The 20,099-nt window shown below is 37.3% G+C and overlaps 1 protein-coding gene across 1 annotated transcript in view; it reads left to right on the top strand.

Moving 5' to 3' along the window:
• SCAF1 (SR-related CTD associated factor 1) overlaps positions 1–19,714 on the top strand; it is a 37,234-nt gene extending 17,520 nt beyond the window's left edge. Inside the window, exons 8-11 of the mRNA XM_053690847.1 lie at positions 3,330–3,412; positions 4,519–4,794; positions 12,795–12,923; positions 17,312–19,714. Coding sequence (XP_053546822.1) covers positions 3,330–3,412; positions 4,519–4,794; positions 12,795–12,923; positions 17,312–17,503 — 680 coding nt within the window. The 3' untranslated portion in view covers positions 17,504–19,714. The remainder of the gene's footprint in view (positions 1–3,329; positions 3,413–4,518; positions 4,795–12,794; positions 12,924–17,311) is intronic.
• Positions 19,715–20,099: the final 385 nt, after the last annotated feature.

Genomic DNA, 20,099 nt, shown 5'->3' with positions numbered 1-20,099 from the left:
AGGTAATATAAACTCATGTCTATATACATGCTAAGCTTTATTAAAAGACCTAAAAGCACATACTAAAATATAATGAAAAATAAATATATGAGATGAGATATGAGAGAGAGATATGAGAGAGAGAGAGAGATATGAGAGAGAGAGATATGAGAGAGAGAGATATGAGAGAGAGAGATATGAGAGAGAGAGATATGAGAGAGAGATATGAGAGATATGAGAGAGAGATATGAGAGAGAGAGACATGAGAGAGAGAGAGAGATATGAGAGAGAGAGAGAGATATGAGAGAGAGAGAGAGAGAGAGAGAGAGAGAGAGAGAGAGATATGAGAGAGAGAGAGAGATATGAGAGAGAGAGATATGAGAGAGAGAGAGATATGAGAGAGAGAGAGAGATATGAGAGAGAGAGATATGAGAGAGAGAGAGAGATATGAGAGAGAGAGAGAGATATGAGAGAGAGAGAGAGATATGAGAGAGAGAGAGAGATATGAGAGAGAGAGAGAGAGATATGAGAGAGAGAGAGAGATATGAGAGAGAGAGAGAGAGATATGAGAGAGAGAGAGATATGAGAGAGAGAGAGAGAGATATGAGAGAGAGAGAGAGATATGAGAGAGAGAGAGAGATATGAGAGAGAGAGAGAGATATGAGAGAGAGAGAGAGATATGAGAGAGATATGAGAGAGAGAGAGAGATATGAGAGAGAGAGAGAGATATGAGAGAGAGAGAGAGAGATATGAGAGAGAGAGAGAGAGATATGAGAGAGAGAGAGAGATATGAGAGAGAGAGATATGAGAGAGAGAGAGAGATATGAGAGAGAGAGAGAGATATGAGAGAGAGAGAGAGATATGAGAGAGAGAGAGAGATATGAGAGAGAGAGAGAGATATGAGAGAGAGAGAGAGATATGAGAGAGAGAGAGAGATATGAGAGAGAGAGAGAGAGATATGAGAGAGAGAGAGAGAGATATGAGAGAGAGAGAGAGAGAGATATGAGAGAGAGAGAGAGATATGAGAGAGAGAGAGAGATATGAGAGAGAGAGAGAGAGATATGAGAGAGAGAGAGAGAGATATGAGAGAGAGAGAGAGATATGAGAGAGAGAGAGAGATATGAGAGAGAGAGAGAGAGATATGAGAGAGAGAGAGAGATATGAGAGAGAGAGAGAGATATGAGAGAGAGAGAGAGATATGAGAGAGAGAGAGAGATATGAGAGAGAGAGAGAGATATGAGAGAGAGAGAGAGATATGAGAGAGAGAGAGAGAGATATGAGAGAGAGAGAGAGATATGAGAGAGAGAGAGAGAGAGAGAGATATGAGAGAGAGAGAGAGATATGAGAGAGAGAGAGAGATATGAGAGAGAGAGAGATATGAGAGAGAGAGAGAGATATGAGAGAGAGAGAGAGATATGAGAGAGAGAGAGAGATATGAGAGAGAGAGAGAGATATGAGAGAGAGAGAGAGATATGAGAGAGAGAGATATGAGAGAGAGAGAGAGATATGAGAGAGAGAGAGAGATATGAGAGAGATATGAGAGATATGAGAGAGATATGAGAGAGATATGAGAGATATGAGAGAGATATGAGAGATATGAGAGAGATATGAGAGATATGAGAGAGATATGAGAGAGAGAGAGAGATATGAGAGAGAGAGAGAGAGAGATATGAGAGAGAGAGAGAGATATGAGAGAGAGAGAGAGATATGAGAGAGAGAGAGATATGAGAGAGAGAGAGAGATATGAGAGAGAGAGAGAGAGAGATATGAGAGAGAGAGAGAGATATGAGAGAGAGAGAGAGATATGAGAGAGAGAGAGATATGAGAGAGAGAGAGAGATATGAGAGAGAGAGAGAGATATGAGAGAGAGAGAGAGATATGAGAGAGAGAGAGAGATATGAGAGAGAGAGAGAGATATGAGAGAGAGAGATATGAGAGAGAGAGAGAGATATGAGAGAGAGAGAGAGATATGAGAGAGATATGAGAGATATGAGAGAGATATGAGAGAGATATGAGAGATATGAGAGAGATATGAGAGATATGAGAGAGATATGAGAGATATGAGAGAGATATGAGAGATATGAGAGAGAGAGAGATATGAGAGAGAGAGAGATATGAGAGAGAGAGAGATATGAGAGAGAGAGAGATATGAGAGAGAGAGAGATATGAGAGAGAGAGAGATATGAGAGAGAGAGAGATATGAGAGAGAGAGAGATATGAGAGAGAGAGAGATATGAGAGAGAGAGAGATATGAGAGAGAGAGAGATATGAGAGAGAGAGAGATATGAGAGAGAGAGAGATATGAGAGAGAGAGAGATATGAGAGAGAGAGAGATATGAGTGAGAGATATGAGTGAGAGATATGAGTGAGAGATATGAGTGAGAGATATGAGTGTGATGAACTTTACTTTGAGATGAGATCGCAAGTGGCTTGAGATCGCCGTATATAACACAAAGATGACATTACTGTGATGTATTATCTTATTCTGCAAAGGCTTGTGTATGTACAGTAGTTCCTGTTTTCAGGCCTTGGGTACGCAGTAAACCAGGATTTAAGGGTATTCAGCCTTCTGCAAAGGTTCTGTCAGTCACATTGAATGAACAATGAAATTACACACCAATACTTAAAGGGACACTGAACCCAAATGTTCTCTTTCATGATTCAGACAGAGCATGCCATTTTAAGCAACTTTCTAGTTTACTCCTATTATCAAATTTTCTTCATTCTCTTGGTATCTTTATTTGAAATGCAAGACTAAGTTTAGATGCCAGACCCTTTTTGGTGAACAGCCTGGGTTGTTCTTGCTGATTGGTGGATAAATTCACCCACCAATAAACAAGTGCTGTTCAGGGTTTCTGAACCAAAAAATAGCTTAGATGCCTTCTTTTTCGAATAAAGATAACAAAGAAAAATTGATAATAGGAGTAAATTAGGGCTTAAAATTGCATGCTCTATTTGAGTCACGAAAGTTTCCAGATATTCTCATTTGGTGTGGCCCTATAAAGTGGAATTGGACAAGTATTCCTCAGCTCCAGCCCATCAAGAGGCCAGTATTTCAGGTTCTCTTTACTTCAGTTCAGGTGCGTAACTTGCGCTTCATTCAGTTTAATTGATTCCCCTATATTTCAAGAAGAGAGATACTTAATAACAAGCCTTCTGCAGTGTCCCAAGGGCTGGAACTGAGAAACATTGTGACTTCCCACAATGCAATTTTGAATGTGGAAAACGTAAGTTGTATATCCTCAAACAAACTCAAGCAATCGCACCCTTCTGGGGTTTATTTTCATATGCACATCTGGTATATTTGAGTTAATTTCACTTTTATAAATCTTGTATTTGGTTTGTTACAGTGACTGCTTTGCTGTTTAAGATGGAGGAGGCCAATATTGCAAGCAGGGCCAAGGCACAGGAGCTAATTCAAGCTACTAATCAGGTATTTTAATTATAAACCTTCAAATTTAAAGGGGTACTAAACCCATTTTTTTATTTAATGATTTGGATAGAGCATGCAATTTTAAGCAACTTTCTAATTTACGCCTATTATGAATTTTTCTTCGTTCTCTTGCTATCTTTATTTGGAAAAAAACAGGAATGTAAGCTTAGGAGCGAGACCATTTTTAGTTCAGCGCTTGCTGATCAGTGGCTAAATATAGAAACAATGTAGGTTTAGTATCCCTTTAATTTTATGATTAATTAAAAAGTTATTTGATTTTTTTCCCTATATACCTACTGTTAATCTAGCAGTTGACAAGGACATCGCATAGAACTCTATTGGTGGAGATTGTTAAGCCTCAAGCTTGGGGAAACATTTTTTTTATTATTTAAAGGGACACTAAAATCAAAATTAAACTTTCATGATTCAGATGTAGCATGCAGTTTTAAAGGGCCATACAAGTCAAAATATTACATGCTCTAATTCAAACCTATCACAGACATAGGTGTCTCAGAATGTGTGCATATAAAAAGACTGTGCACAATTTTATAATGAAAGTCAATTGAAAAGTCTCTTAAAGGCCCATAATAGTCCAAAATAATATGCTCTAATTCATTAGAGCATGTCATTTTTCGACTATTAAAATTGTGCAGTCTTTTTATATACACACATTTTGAGGCACCACCTCATACATGTGTAAGATTTCACGTGTATAAATATATGTTCAAGACTGGCTGATGATTACCACATGACACGGGCCAACAAATCTAAGTCTATATTGAAATTTGTTAGAAAAAAAAATACTGTTCATTTAATATTTAGAGCAAGTGCTATTGCATTGTCTTTTATCTTGCATTTGTTTGTTATGCAGTTCTACTGTATTTTAATGGTCCTTTTAAGGATAGGAACATAAATATAAAACTATTATTATAATAATTAATATAACAATGTAATCGCTTTTGAGATGCCATAACAAAAATATGGCCTGGACCACATTCCTTTCTTTATTTTATTCTTTTTATAAAGTATAATGTCCTTTTGAGTACATGACCCAGCCGGGACGCACATTATCTGCATTGTTGTAATGCTTAGTTTTATTTCCACAGATCCTCAGTCAGACAAAGCCTTCTACCTCCTTAGTTTCACAGCCTCCACCGCCTCCCATGATCTCTTCTCTTGGTCACTCGGCTCCTTCTTACCTTCTTCATAGCAGTCTGCCGCTCAGCAGTAACTCCAGCCCCCCAACACCACCTGGTATTTCAACTTTAAGCAACCAGGGAATAGCTGGCTCAGCGTCTAGTATATTTTTCTCCTCATCCACAGCTGATATTGGCAAAAGGGAAGGAAGCATAAGTTCTGAGGGCAAAGGTGACACGGACAAGGTAAGCAAATTTCAATGGAAATTATGTTGATTCATAGAAATCTCTATCCATGTTTTAGCAGACTTAGCAGACAAATATTATTTACAACCACTTTTAGTTAAATTGCTTTGCAGCATTGTACTAACATTAAAGGGACACTTAGCCCAAATTTTTTCTTTTCTCTTGTTAAGTGTATCCAGTCCACGGATCATCCATTACTTATGGAATATATTCTCCTTCCCAACAGGAAGTTGCAAGAGTCCACCCACAGCAAAGCTGCTATATAGCTCCTCCCCTAACTGCCATATTCAGTCATTCTCTTGCAAGCCTCAACATAGATAGGAGGTCGTGAGAGTCTGTGGTGATTTATACTTAGTTTATTCTTCAATCAAAAGTTTGTTATTTTTAAATGGCACCGGAGTGTGCTGTTTATCTCAGGCAGTATTTGGAAGAAGAATCTGCCTGCGTTTTTTCTATGATCTTAGCAGACGTAACTGAGATCCATTTGCTGTTCTCACACATTCTGAGGAGTGAGGTACTTCAGAGGGGGAATGGCGTGCAGGTTTTCCTGCAGATAAGGTATGTGCAGTAAAATATTTTTCTAGGAATGGAATTGTCTAAGAAAATACTGCTGATACCGAAGTAATGTAAGTAAAGCCTTAAATGCAGCGATAGCGACTGGTATCAGGCTTATTAATAGAGATACATACTCTTATAAAAATGTGTTTTAAAGCGTTTGCTGGCATGTTTAATCGTTTTTTAACGTACATTGGTGATAACACTGTAATGTTGGTATAGCCTTAAATGCAGTAAAAGCGACTGGTATCAGGCTTATTAATAGAGATACATACACTTGTAAAAATGTGTTTTAAAACGTTTGCTGGCATGTTTAATCGTTTTTTAACATATGTTTGGTGATAAAACTTATTGGGGCCTAAGTTTTTTCCACATGGCTGGCTTAAATTTTGCATAGAAACAGTTAACTGAAGCTTCCCACTGTTGTAATATGAGTGGGAGGGGCCTAATTTAGCGCTTTTTTGCGCAGTTAAAATTACAAAATGAATTATCCAGATTCCCTCAGCAGTCCCATGAATACTACAGGACATTTCTAAAGGGCTAAAAAGACTTCCAAAATCGTTTTTAGGGAAGGTAATCCACAGCTCTGCTGTGGCAGTTTTGTTGTGTCTGTTTTTAAAAAAAAAAAAAGTCTGTCGTTTTTTTTATCTGTTTTTTGCATTAAGGGGTTAATCATCCATTTGCAAGTGGGTGCAATGCTCTGTTACCTTATTACATGTACTGTAAAAATTTAGTTTCACAAAATTTGTTTCTCTTAAAGGCACAGTAACGTTTTATATATTTGCTTGTTAACTTGATTTAAAGTGTTTTCCAAGCTTACTAGTCTCATTATTAGTCTGTTCTAACATGTCTGACATAGAGGAAGCTCTGTGTTCATTATGTTTTAAAGCCATGGTGGAACCCCATCTTAGAATGTGTACCAGATGTACTGATTTCATGTTAAAAAATAAAGATAATTTTTTGTCTTTAAAAATATTATCACCAGAGGATTCTGTCGTGGGGGTAGTTATGCCGACTAACTCTCCCCACGTGTCAGACCTTTTGACTCCCGCTTTAGGGACTCGCGCTCAAATGGCGCCAAGTACATCAAGGGCACCCATAGCGTTTATTTTACCAGGGGATTCTGTCGAGGGGAAAGTTATGCCGATTAACTCTCCCCACGTGTCAGACCCTTCGACTCCCGCTTCAGGGACTCCCGCTCAAATGGCGCCAAGTACATCAAGGGCGTCCATAGCGTTTATTTTACAAGACATGGCAAAAGTGGTGAATAATACTCTGGCAGCAGTATTAGTCAGACTACCTGAAATTAAAGGAAAGCAGATAGCTCTGGGGGTAGATACAGAGCATACAGACGCTTTAAGAACCATGTATGATACTACCTCACAATATGCTTAGTCTGTGGGTGATTTTTTTTTTTTTTACTCAGGGAAGATGATTTAACCTGATTCTGATATTTCTACATTTAAAATTTATGCTTGAGAACCTCCCCTTGTTGCTCAGGGAGGCTTTGGCTGCTCTGAATGAATGTGTACAATCGCAGGGCCAGAGAAATTGTGTAGACTGGATAAATAATATGCAGTGCCGATGTGTACTGATGTTTTTCCAATACCTAAAGAGGTTTACTAAAAATTTTTTTAATAAGGAATGGGATAGACCAGGTGTGCCGTTCTCTTCCCCTCCTATTTTTTAGAAGAATGTTTTCTAATAGTTACCACCACGGGACTTCTGGCAGACAGTTCCTAAGGTGGAGAGAAGAGTTTCTACTCTAGCTAAGCGTACCACTACCTCTGGCGAGGACAGTTGTGCTTTTTAGATCCAATGGATAAAAAATGTTTATTCAACAGGGTTTTATCCTGCAGCCCCTTGCATACATTGCTTCTGTCACTGCTGCTGCGGCGTTCTGGGTTGAGTCTCTTGATGAGGCTTTACAGTTAGCGACTCCATTGGATGAATATATTTGACAAGCTTATGCTAGCCAATTCCTTTGTTTTCTGATGCCTTTGTTCATTTGACTAGACTAACGGCTAAGAATTCTGTTTTTTACTATACTGGCGCGCAGAGCGCTATGGCTTATATCATGGTCAGCTGTCGTGACTTTAATAAATAAGCTACTTAACTTCCCTTCAAGGGGCAGACCCTATTCGGGCCTGGTTTGAAGGAGATTATTGTTTATATCACTGGAGGAAAGGTCATGCCCTTCCTCAGGATAGGAATCAAGGGCCAAAAAAAAGGTCTAATTTTCGTGCCTTTTAAAACTTCAGGGCAGGTGTGGCATCCACTTCCTCTAAGGCAAAACAAGAGGGAATTTTTGCTCAGTCCAAGGCGGTCTGGAGACAATTGGACCTGGAACAAAGATAAGCAGGCCAAGGAGCCTGCTGCTGCCTCTAAGGCAGCATGAAGGAACGGACCCCTATCCGGTAACGGATCCTATAGGGGGCAGACTTTCATTCTTCGCCCGGGCGTGGGCAAGAGATGCCCAGGATCCCTAGGCATTGGAATTTATATCCCAGAGATATCTTCTGGATTTCAAAGATTCCCTAACAAAAAAAGGGGAGATTTCGCCTTTCACAATTATCTGCAAACCAGATAAAGGAGGCATTCTTACATTGTGTACGAGATCCATCCAGTTCCAAGAGAGGAACAGGGACAGAGTTTTTACTCAAATCTGTTTGTGGTTCCCAAGGTGAGGGAACCTTCAGACCTATTTTGGATCTAAAGATCTTAAACAAATTCCTCAGAATTCCGTCATTTAAGATGGAAACTATTCGTACCATCTTAACTATGATCCAGGAGAGTCAATAGAGGACTACAATGGATTTGAAGGACACATTGTGATGCATAAAGATCACCTTCGTTTTTCAGGTTTGCCTTTCTAGACAGGCATTACCAGTTTGTAGCTCTTTCCTTTGGGATATCTACAGCCCCAAGAATCTTTATGGAGGTTCTGGGGTCGCTTTGGCGGTCCTTAGGCCGCGGGGCATAGAAGTGGCCCCTTAGTTAGACGACATCCTGATACAGGCGTCAAACATCCAAATTGCCAAGTCTCATACGGACGTAGTACTGGCATTTCTGAGATCACATGGGTGGAAAGTGAACAAGGAAAGAGTTCTCTATCCCCAATCTCAAGGGTTTCCCTCCTAGGGACTCTGATAGATTCTGTAGAAATGAAAATTTACCTGACGGAGTCCAGGTTGTCAAAGTTTCTAAATTTCTGCCGTGTTTTTCATCCCATCCGCGCCCTTCGTTGGCTCAGTACATGAATGAAATCGGCTTAATAGGTAGCGGCAAGGGACATAGTACCGTTTGCACGTCTACATTTCAGACCGCTGCAACTATGCATGCTCAGTCAGAGGAACGGGGATTACACAGATTTGTCCCCCTGTTGATTCTGGACCAAGAGACCAGAGATTCTCTTCTCTGGTGACTATGTCGGGTCCATCTGTCCAAGGGTATGACCTTCCGCAGGTCAGATGGGACAATTGTTACAATGGATGCCAGCCTTTTTAGGTTGGGATGCAGTCTGGAACTCCCTGAAGGCTCAGGGATAGTGGACTTAGGAGGAGACCCTCCTTCTAATAACTATTCTGGGAGTGATATTCCATGCTCTTCAGACTTGGCCTCAGTTAGCAACTCTGAGGTACATCATACTCAGTCGGACAATATACACAACTGTGGCTTACATCAGCCATCAAGGGGGAACAGAAGTTCCCTAGTGATGTTAGAAGTCTTACAATAATTCACTGGACAGAGACTCACTCTTGTCTATCAGCTATCCATATCCCAGGTGTTGAGAACTGGGAGGTGGATTTTCTAAGTCGTCAGACTTTTCTTCCGGGGGAGTGGGATTTCCTCCGGAGGTCAAGACCAAGCAGGAGAGGGCTTTGGTGTTTTTGACAGCGCCTGCGTAGCCACGCAGGACCTGGTATGCAGATCTGGTGGACGTGTCATCCTTTCCATCACGGTCTCTGCTTCTGAGACAGGTCCCTCTACCTCAGGGTCCTTTCAACCATCTAAATAGAATCAATCTGAGATGGACTGCCTGGAGACTGAACGCTTGATGTTATCAAAGCATGGCTTCTCCGAGTCAGTCATTGATACCTTAAATACAGACATGAAAGCCTGTCTCTAGGAAAATTGAACATAGATATGGTGTAAATATCTGATTGTTATGAATCCAAGGGTTACTCATGGAGTAAAGCCTGGATTCCCAGGATATTATTTTTTCTCCAAGATGTTTTTGAGAAAAGGGTTGTCGGCTAATTCCTTAAAAGGGACAGATTTTTACTCTGTCTATTTTTTTGCACCAGCGTCTGGCAGGTATTCTAGACGTTCAGGCATTTGGTCAGGCTTTGGTTAGATCCAAGCCTGTGTTTAAAACTGTTGCTCCACCATGGAGCTTAAACCTGGTTCTTAAGGCTCTTCAAAAAGTTCTGTTTGAACCTTTTTTGTTCCATAGATATCAATCTTTATCTTGGAAAGTTCCTTTTGGGTAGCTATTTCCTCGACTCGTAGAGTCTCCAAGTTATCTGTGTTACAATGTGATTCTCCTTATCTGGTCCTTCGTACGGATAAGGTAGTCCTGCGTACCAACCTGGGTTTTTTCCTAAGGTGGTATCTAACAAGAACATCACTCAAGAGATAGTTGTTCCATGCTTGTATCCTAATCCTTCCTCAAAGAAGGAACGTCTATTACACAATATTGGACGTGGTTTGTGCTTTAAAGTTTTACTTACAAGCTACTACAGTTTTCATCAAACGTTCACCTTGTTTGTTGTCTATTCTGAACAGAGGAGAGGTCAAAAGACTTCAGCAGCCTCTCTGTCTTTTTGGTTAAAAAGCATAATTCATTTAGCTTATGAGACTGCTGGACAGCAGCCTCCTGAAGGGATTACAGCTCATTCTACTAGAGCTGTGGTTTTCACTTGGGCCTTTTTTAAATGTGGCTTCTGTTGAACAGATTTACAAGACGGAGTCTTGGTCTGCGCTTCATAATTTTTCAAATTTAACAAATTTTGATACCTTGCTTCTTCGGAGGCTGTTTTTGGGAGAAAGGGTTTTTTTTTTACAGGCAGTGGTAACTTCCGTTTAAGTACCTGCCTTGTCCCTCCCATCATCCGTGTACTTTAGCTTTGGTATTGGTATTCCATAAGTAATGGATGATCCGTGGACTGGATACACTTAACAAGAGAAAACATAATTTATGCTTACCTGATAAATTTATTTCTCTTGTAGTGTATCCAGTCCACGGCCCGCACTGTCACTTTAAGGCAGGTAATTTTTTCATTTGAACTACAGTCACCACTGCACCCTATGGTTTTTCCTTTCTCTGCATGTTTTCGGTCGAATGACTGAATATGGCAGTTAGGGGAGGAGCTATATAGCAGCTTTGCTGTGGGTGGACTCTTGCAACTTCCTGTTGGGAAGGAGAATATATTCCATAAGTAATGGATGATCCGTGGACTGGATACACTACAAGAGAAATAAATTTGTCAGGTAAGCATAAATTATGTTTTTGTGATTCAGATAGAGCATGCAATTTTAAGCAACTTTCTAATTTACTCCTATTATCAATTTTTCTTCATTCTCTTGCTAGCTTTGAAAAAGAAGGCATCTAAGCTAAGGAACCAGGCGATTTTTGGTTCAGAACACTGGACAGCACTTGTTTATTGGTGGGTGAATGTATCCATCAATCAGCAAGAACAACCCAGGTTGTTCACCAAAAATGGACCGGCATCTAAACTTTCTTGCTTTTAAAATAAAGATACCAAGAGAATGAAGACAATTTAATAATAGGAGTAAATTAGAAAGTTGCTTAAAATTACTGCTCTGTCTGAATCATGAGAGAAAACATTTGGGTTCAGTGTCCCTTTAAGCTTATTTCAGTTGTGTTTAAAAGATTAGCAATTAAAGGGATATAAATAAAACAAATACTATTTTAAAAAAAAAGTTTTCAATTTACTTCTATTAGCAATTTTGGTTTGTTCCCATGTTATTCTGTGTTGAAGAGATACCTAGGTAGTCATCTGGAGCAGTACATGGCAGGAAATTGTGCTGCCATCTAGTGCTCTTGAAAATTGACAACATTCTTGCACAGCTGTTGCCATATAATGCTCCCTGAGCTTACATCCCTGCTTTTAAATAAAAGATACCAAGAGAATGAAGAAAATTTGATACTAGAAGTAAATTATAATGTTTACAAATAAATGCTCTATCTGAATCATGAAATATTTTTTTGGGAGGTTTCATGTCCCTTTTAAGCACGTTAAAAATATTTTTGCATGAAAATAAGTTATAGCTTTTTTTTAAAATGACCATGTAAAAAAATAATCATGTGACAATAGAACTTACGTCTCATTTGCCCATTAGTTGTTAAAACACCTTCCATAGTTCGACTGGTAGACAGGTCCACACCTCAACCACTATAAAATAAAACCCTTTTTCAGCACTGAAAATGTATTTTTCAACAAATAATGCATAAATGTTATTAAATACAAAGGATAACAATTACTCTAACTGCCCTTTTAAAGGTACAGTAAACATTGTAAGATTTTTATATAAAATGTATTTTATATTTTTCCCCCTTTTCAATTTTGCTCTGAAAATTGGGCAAATTCTAATTCTCAGACCTCAAAATGCACTATGCTGACTTCTTATGGCTAACTCTGCTGCATATCTGTCCCTAATTGACTTTATCAAATAGCTGCTGCAAAACAATTCACTTGATACTAACTTTATTACGGGTTACTAGCCTTGTTGTCTGGACTAAAGGCCAAATTGGCTTCTTCAAATAAAGCAAACGGTGGGTGGGGTTTACTTACTGAAAATTAATTTGCAGTAAAGAGAATGTTAATTTATTTAAAAAATGGTTGATAATCTGTGTCTTGTAATTACAGAGTTTACTGTCCCTTTAAAGGGATACTAAACCCAATTTTTTATTTCATGATTCAGATAGAGCATGAGATTTTAAGCACCTTTCTAATTTACTCCTATTAATTTTTCTTTATTCTCTTGCTATCTTGATTTAGAGCCAGACCATTTTTTGTTCAGCACATGGGTAGCACTTGCTGATTTGTGGCTAAATGTAGCAAACCAATCAGCAGCTCTACCAAGGTGCTGAACTAAAAAATGGGCCGGCTCCTAACCTTTTATTAATGCTTTTTCAAATCAAGATAACATGAGAACAAAGAAAAATTGATAATAGGAGTAAATTAGAAAGTTGCTTAAAATTGCATGCTCTATCTGAATCATGAAAGAAAAAATGAGGGGTTAGTATCCCTTTAAGTGGTTTTACATATATGGCACCAAAGCTGCACTTGAGCTTTCATAGGACTATTGCATGTTGGCAAAAATAAACAAAAAATGTGTAAAGCCTCTTGTCCTTTTTTTTTTTTTTTTTTTTTTTTTTTTTTTTTAAACTTTTTTGTTGTTGTGTTTTTTTATTCAAGTATCTGAAAAAACTGCACACACAGGAAAGAGCTGTTGAGGAAGTAAAGCTTGCTATCAAACCATATTATCAAAGAAAAGAGATCACCAAGGAAGATTACAAGGATATTTTACGCAAGGCAGTGCATAAGGTGAGTTGTCTAGGGACAGAGGACAATGTTTTTAAGCCTTACAGTGCTGTACAGGGGTCACAATATTTCTGCATGTCCCAGAACGGCCCATCGCTGGAGGGGGGCGGAAAGGGCAGGGAGCAGACGGGACTGCTACACTACAAGGGTTTAATGGAGGGAGGGATCTGCTACACTACATAAAATGTTATGAGAGGGGACCCTGCTACACGATTGCTTGGAGGGGGAAGGGTGAGGGGGCCGATTAACTACAGAAATTTATTTTTTTAAATAAATTTAAAAAAAAAACTGGGTACTGACAGACAGTTAGAAGGGGGAGGGATCAGGGAGGTTAGAAACCTACACTGCAAAAAAAAAAAAAATTGCCCTAAAACATTATTAGCGACTGTCTGCCAGTACCTAAGATGGTGAGGGAAGAAAGAGAGCTGTTTGGGAGGGATCAGGTAGGGGTCAGGTAATGGGAGGGTAATCTCTACATTACAGCTAAACTTTACTTTACAAGCTACCTGATTAACCTCTTCACTGCCAAGAATTTTAGAAGTGTGGTGCGCAGCTGCAATTAGCTGCCTTCTAATTACCAAAAAGCAATGGCAACGCCAGCTATGTCTGTTATTTCTGAAAAAAGGGAACCCCAGAGAAGCTTTTACAACCATTTGTGTTATGACTACATATGCGGTATGTAAATTTTGTGAGAGCCCCAAAGTTTGTGAAAATTACCAATTTTTTAAATATGATCACGTGTCGAAGCAGTGACATGAAATATACCAAAATGGGCCTAGATCAATACCTTAGGTTGTCTACAAAAAAAATATATAGTTTTGACAGGTAAATAAAAAAAAAAAAACAAGGCTCTATTTCTGTTTAAATGGAGTGATAGCAAAAATGTTAAAAATGCCTCTGGTCTTTTGAGCAAGTTTTTCTCTGAAATTTACCGGTCCTTAAGGGGTTAATGGTATTCTCTTTGCCAGCAGCAATAGAAGCCTTTTTATTTGTATTGCATGTATAAACCCCCCCCCCCGCATATTTAAGCTTCTTCAAGTATGTAGGGAAGAAATCGCCGTCATTTGTAATGAGCAGCACAGCTTCATTTATAACATAATTATTTTTCCATTGAGAATTCCTTTTGTTTTATATGCTCTCTAATAAGAACCTCTTTTATGTTTAAACAAAGCATTTTATTGGCAAGTAGATATGCAGCAATATATTTTAGCCTTGTCATTAAATTCCCCATAGACTGAAATAAACCGAAACGTAAAATGGGTCTTTTTGTGAAACTGTCTCCTATTATCTATAATTGTAACTGTATGACTTTCAGCTGACTGCATTATGCAACTGCACATCTGTGTTTGCCAAAGCATTGAAGGATAAAATCCATAATTTACGTAGAGCTATAATAAAGTTGGAGATATGTTTTATTTTTTTTCTTAGTGATTGAATTTAAAATGAACACTTTCAATTCTAACGAATGTCGCACCCCTTATGTTTTAGTTCTTTGCCTTCATTGCATTTTTACACATCATTTTCAGTGCTTTATCTGAGACAACCACAAAATCACACTTTTTTTTTTTTTTTTTTTTTTTTTTAAAACGGACTTTAAATACTAAATAGATCATTGCTTTAATGATTATTTCAGAGCAAAGATTAGCGAATAATTTGTACATGTATTTTTAAAAATTGTATTAGTTGTTTAAATATTGGGAAAAAAAATAAGGGGTTAAGTTAATGTCCATAAAGCAGTGGGCGGCGCCATATTGTAACTTAGGTTACCTTTTCTGCTGAGGCCAATTAGGAATGGTTATAGATGGCTTACTTGAGTGTGAAACCAATAACTGTGTCTGTGCTTCCATGTTTAACATGAATTGGAAAGCCCACAATATTCAGAATTAATTTACAGGGAAGGAGAACAAAATAAATAATGAAAATATATTGCAAAGTTGTTTTACTACATCTAGTTAAACCATTTATATTAATATCTTGAGGTGTTTAATGTTCCTTTAAAGGGAATCACAACACCTGCTGGAAATGTTTTAAACTAACTTTTTCTGATTAAAATAAACTGATGTAATGCTGTATGCAGTCTTTATCTTACTGTATTCTGTTGTAGATAAAAGCTTTATAATGTAAATGTTGATCTGCCGCATTGGATGTGCTATGTCAGCTGCCATCTTGTAACGTGAGTTCCACAACACTGTCACGTCACTATTTATAAGCATAACAGTGCCTGAAGCCATTCTTGTCAAACACTGCAGGGCTCACTATGATTTAGTAATAGCTGGTGCCGTGTGCATCACGTGACACAGTGTTGTGGAACGTACTTTAAAAAATGGCAGCTTGCATAGCACATCCAATGCTGCAGATCAACGTTTAAATTATAAAGCTTCTATCTACAACAGAATGCAGTAAGATGAAAAGACTGCATACAGCAGTCTTAGTTTATTTTGCACAATTAGAAAAAGTTCATTTAAAATATGTCAATCAGGTGTTGTGGTTACCTTTAATGACTTTCTTTAGCTTACATGATGAACAGCACAAAAGTCATTATTTCCTAAATATTTAAAAACCACAGTTACACATTTAACAGTTCACCTTACTAAAACACCAAACAAGTGCCATAAAACTGGTTGAGATCTGTGCATATCCTAAAAGGGCTAATTCATTAGAAATAGTTTGCAAACAAAAATTGTTTTAAAATTGCTGCCAAGTATTTTAAAATAATTTTCAAAAATACTTAAATAGCCATCCTGTCTGGAGCAGTCTACTCCACCCCTTATCAGTGTTTAGACACAGGCATTGTATTTCAACTAAGTTCACAGCTTCTAGGCATTCTCCAAGAGATAATCCATATTCATTTTTATATTCTACCAAAGCAACAATAGATATAGATACAGCTATAGAAGGAAATGTGTTGGGGGGGGGAGTTAGAACTTTACAATTTGGAAACTTAAAAGAAAGAGTTAATGGCAAGGCAGTATAAATTTGCAGGTAAAGTAAATAAAGTACATATTATATTTTGTCTCTATCCCAGTTTAAGACTGAATACTTATTTTTATATAAACATTACTAACTAAATATAGGAGCTTGTTTATTTCTTGTCTGTTAGTGTCATTTAGCAGTTTGTACAGAAAATGTGTATCAATACAATGTGTAACTATAAGAATATTAGAAACCTTTAAAAACTACACAAAATTCTGATTTCACAGGGGGGGTTCTAACACATTTTTTAATAGATTATTGAAAAGGGTACAAAATACATGCCTCAAAATTCATCATATGTAGCTTTATTTTTTTATTTATTTTATTTAAACACTTCTTCAGTTCTCCCATTTAATTTGGATACTTACAATATTTTAACAAGTTCAGAGACACCAAATGTAGATGAGTCCAGATATGCACAACAAACAGATTTTGGCTCATCACTGCCAGATGATCATTACTAGGCCTGTGCATATAGTCATCATTTGTTACTGGTTCAGTTAGAAATGCCAAATATAGATGTCGTCTGAGGTATTCGCAAAGCCAGATATTCATGTATTGCACTATTTTACTAAGTAATCCGTCGGCAGGAGGAGTCGAATGCCTTGGATCACAGCTATATTTAGCATTGTTACCTAATGAATATGTGCAAATACCTAATGATTACTGTGATGTTTGCTTGGCATGAAATCCCTTGTAAGAATGGTAGGACCGCACTGTTTTAAACGAGGGTTCTGTTACATATTTCTATGGTAAGTGAGAGATAAAGACCTATTTTAGAATCGCTAGAAATCCCAAAATAGAAACAATGCTGTGAAGTATTTATCATAATTTCTCCTAGTAGACAAGTGACTGCCATTCCATTTGGCACAAACCTTCTACCTAAAGGACTTAAGACCCCTCTCTTCAAGTGTGTGTGTTGTGTACTGTCTTTAGTGTATAGCGGTCAATGACAAGGGACCTCAGGTCATTTGTTTCTTCCTGACAATATACAAGTAGTGGAAATTAAATTACGTCTGAGACATCCTCAACACCAGACAAGTAAGGTAAAGGATGTAGAAAACGTCATTCAAGCAGTTAACCTTCAAAACATTGTGAATGTTGTTAGGTGTTTTTGCAAACAATAGCTTGTTAATATGCCATAACGATGGCCACCGATTTTCCCAAATACCTGTAAGTAATTTCAAAGCTTTTTTTTTTTTTTGTATCGAGAATAAGTCTTTGACTGAATGGCTGCTTTACAAACGTGTTTATTAAATACAGTTGGGCAGTTTCACATACAGGCTTCATTGTTACTGAGAAAAAAAACAAACAACTTTATTAATATTTTGTTATAATCCATAGCACTTAAAATGTACTAGTAAGAACGTAAGAACCGTATCGTCTTTATAAATTGTATCATCACTTATTTCCTCCAGATTTGTCACAGCAAAAGCGGAGAAATAAATCCAGTTAAAGTTAACAATCTGGTGAAAGCTTATGTCCAGCGTTACAAGTACTTCCGGAAACATGGGAAGAAGATGGACGACGAAGACAGCAGTATCCATTACCGCACTGGGAAAGAGCAGGGGTTAATGGACAAAGGGATTCCAACTTTACCGTTAATTTAAATTGAAGGGACTTTATAATCGTATACTGTCAATTTAAATAAAAAAAAGCCAGTTTTGATTGCTAGATTAAAAAAAAAAAGTATAAAAAAAGAAGCTTTTATGCAAATATTTGTTCGACTTTAGAAATAACTATCTTTAGAAATAAAATATATGTAAGTGACTCATGAATTCTGCTTCCCTGAAGTGTACTGTTGTTAGACAGCGGACCCTTCTGCATCTGGGGATACATTCACACGTTGCTATGTAGAGATGCACAGGACTTTTATTTGCTTACGCTCTGACTTTAAACAGACAATTCTCTTGTAAATATTTCTGCTTCACAGAACTGCTGCTGTTACCCATAATGTTGTCTAATGTACTTTAATTCTCACAGATCATTTTTATCTCCCTCGTTTTATTTTATTTTTGCATGATTTGATGTCTTCAGTTTTTATCCCCAGGATAGCTCATCTTCATTATATCTTGCTGACTTAATATTGTTAGCTGAATTAAAATAACATCATGTAAACTTGCTTGTTTCTTGATTTTTATGCAATGGTCTCATTTAAAAATCAACATTTTGTATTTGAGATTTCTAAATGTGTGTTGTTAATCTAGTGTTTGTTCAGATTTTGTTTGCAATCTTCTACCTCTAACATGGAGAATATGTTTCATGATTAGCTTGATGGACTTTTTATTTTCCATGTATATAAAAGGGCAATGATACCCACACGTTGAAACACTTGAAAGTGATGCAGCATAGCTGTTAAAAGCTGAATAGAAAATATCACCTGAACATCTATATGTAAAAAAGTAAGATATTTTACCTCAAAATGTCCTAAGTATTCACACCCCATTGTAAAGGACTTTAAGCAGCAAATCAGTATGTCTGTCCTGGGACAGCCAAGGGAGTGAGCTTTCATGCACACTCATGTTATTTCCCTATTCAGTTTATGGAAGTTTACTATGAGATCACAGTAAAAGAGTTCATGACCTCAGCACTGCTGATGCTGATTTGGCTGCTGTTTAATTTCTTTTTTTTTAACCAGCAGCTGAGTAACTTTTACACAGGGCTTACTCTGGTGAGCTGAGGAAATTGTGAGGTAAAATATCTTCCTTTTTTACATAGAGATGCTCAGGTGATATTTTCCTGTCAGCTTTTTACAGTTATACTGCATCCGTTTCAAGTGATTTAGCATATGAGTATTATGTCCCTTTAAGGCCCTATGTAACTTAGGTCTTGATAACTTACTGGGAAGTGGAAAAATGAATTTGCAGTTTAAAGGCATAAACATTAGACTTATACTGAAACATTTTCCATAAACCATACAAGCAATGAAACAAGTGTTTTTATGAAAAAAGGTTTAAGCCAGTTCAAATCTAAACTGAGACCTGTAGAAAATGAACCCTGACATATTAATGCCCACTGGCTGATCGGAACAGTTAGACAACAAAAGGCTTATTGGTTTATTCAGCACAAGAAAAGACATAAAAAGTCTCAAATTAATTTGTAAACATCATTTTAATGGAACAGAACAAAAGTGAGAACAATGTCATTTTAAATGCAACAATATTCTATGCTGCTTTTTCTCTGGGGAACTTTTAACAGAAAGGTAAAAATGGCAATAGTAGCAATTAGACCACTGGTTTTCAAACCTGTTGTCAGGCCTCCCTAACAGGCCAGCTTTTGAGGATATCTGAACTGCAGCACACGTGAAATAATCAGCTGTTTAATAAACATGGTTATTTTACCTGCTCTAACTGAAGGTAATCCCGAAAATCTGGCCTGTTAGGGAGGCCGGAGGACAGGTTTGAAAACAAGTGAATTACAAATGTTGATCGTTTCTTCACATTCAAATGCTCAATGCTTCAATCACACTTGTTTCCAGTTGTGCCGAACCATGTGAGTTTATTGTTTTTATTTGAAATTGTGAATCCCAGTTAGGAGACAAATACGAGTTTTAGTTTATCGTGTTTTGAGCAGGAATAGGTTTGTTAAAGTACTAACAACGTAATTATTTTTTTAGTTTATTTGTGCTTGTTTTACAGCCTGCACAAATTAAATCCAACAAATGTTTTTATTAAAACAAAATGTATACAGGGTCGGACGACATTCAAAAGTCCAATTTATATATTATATCTGTATTTACTTTAAGCAATTATATGTTATGGACTTGTGAGTATGGCTAATATATTAAATGTGAACAATATTGATTAAATGTAAAACTATTATGCATCGTCATATATTTTTGTACAGTGGGTCAGTCACCCCCCCCCCCCCCCCCACGGATATATATATTGATTGTTACATACGTATCAAACATTTTCCAGCTCTAAAGGATTCGACTGCAGTGTGTTATTTGCTCTAAAAAAATTACCCATTAATATAGTTACTGTATTGTCTTAGTGATTTATATTTTATATTCTGTGAATAAATAAGCTTAGAGCTGACAAATTCTGTCAGTACAATCATCATGATATATTATTTATAAAGGTGAATTTAATGCAATGGCACCATTTAAAGGGACATGGAACCCATTTTTTTTCTTTCATGATTCAAATACAATTTTAAATAATTTTCCAATTTACTTCTGTTATGAAATTTACTTTAGTCTCT

Source organism: Bombina bombina, chromosome 8 (assembly GCF_027579735.1).
Source record: "Bombina bombina isolate aBomBom1 chromosome 8, aBomBom1.pri, whole genome shotgun sequence".
NCBI classification, from domain to species: domain Eukaryota; kingdom Metazoa; phylum Chordata; class Amphibia; order Anura; family Bombinatoridae; genus Bombina; species Bombina bombina.
The sequence above is the reverse complement of the archived record's forward strand: the minus strand, read 5'-3'. Positions and strand labels throughout refer to the sequence as shown.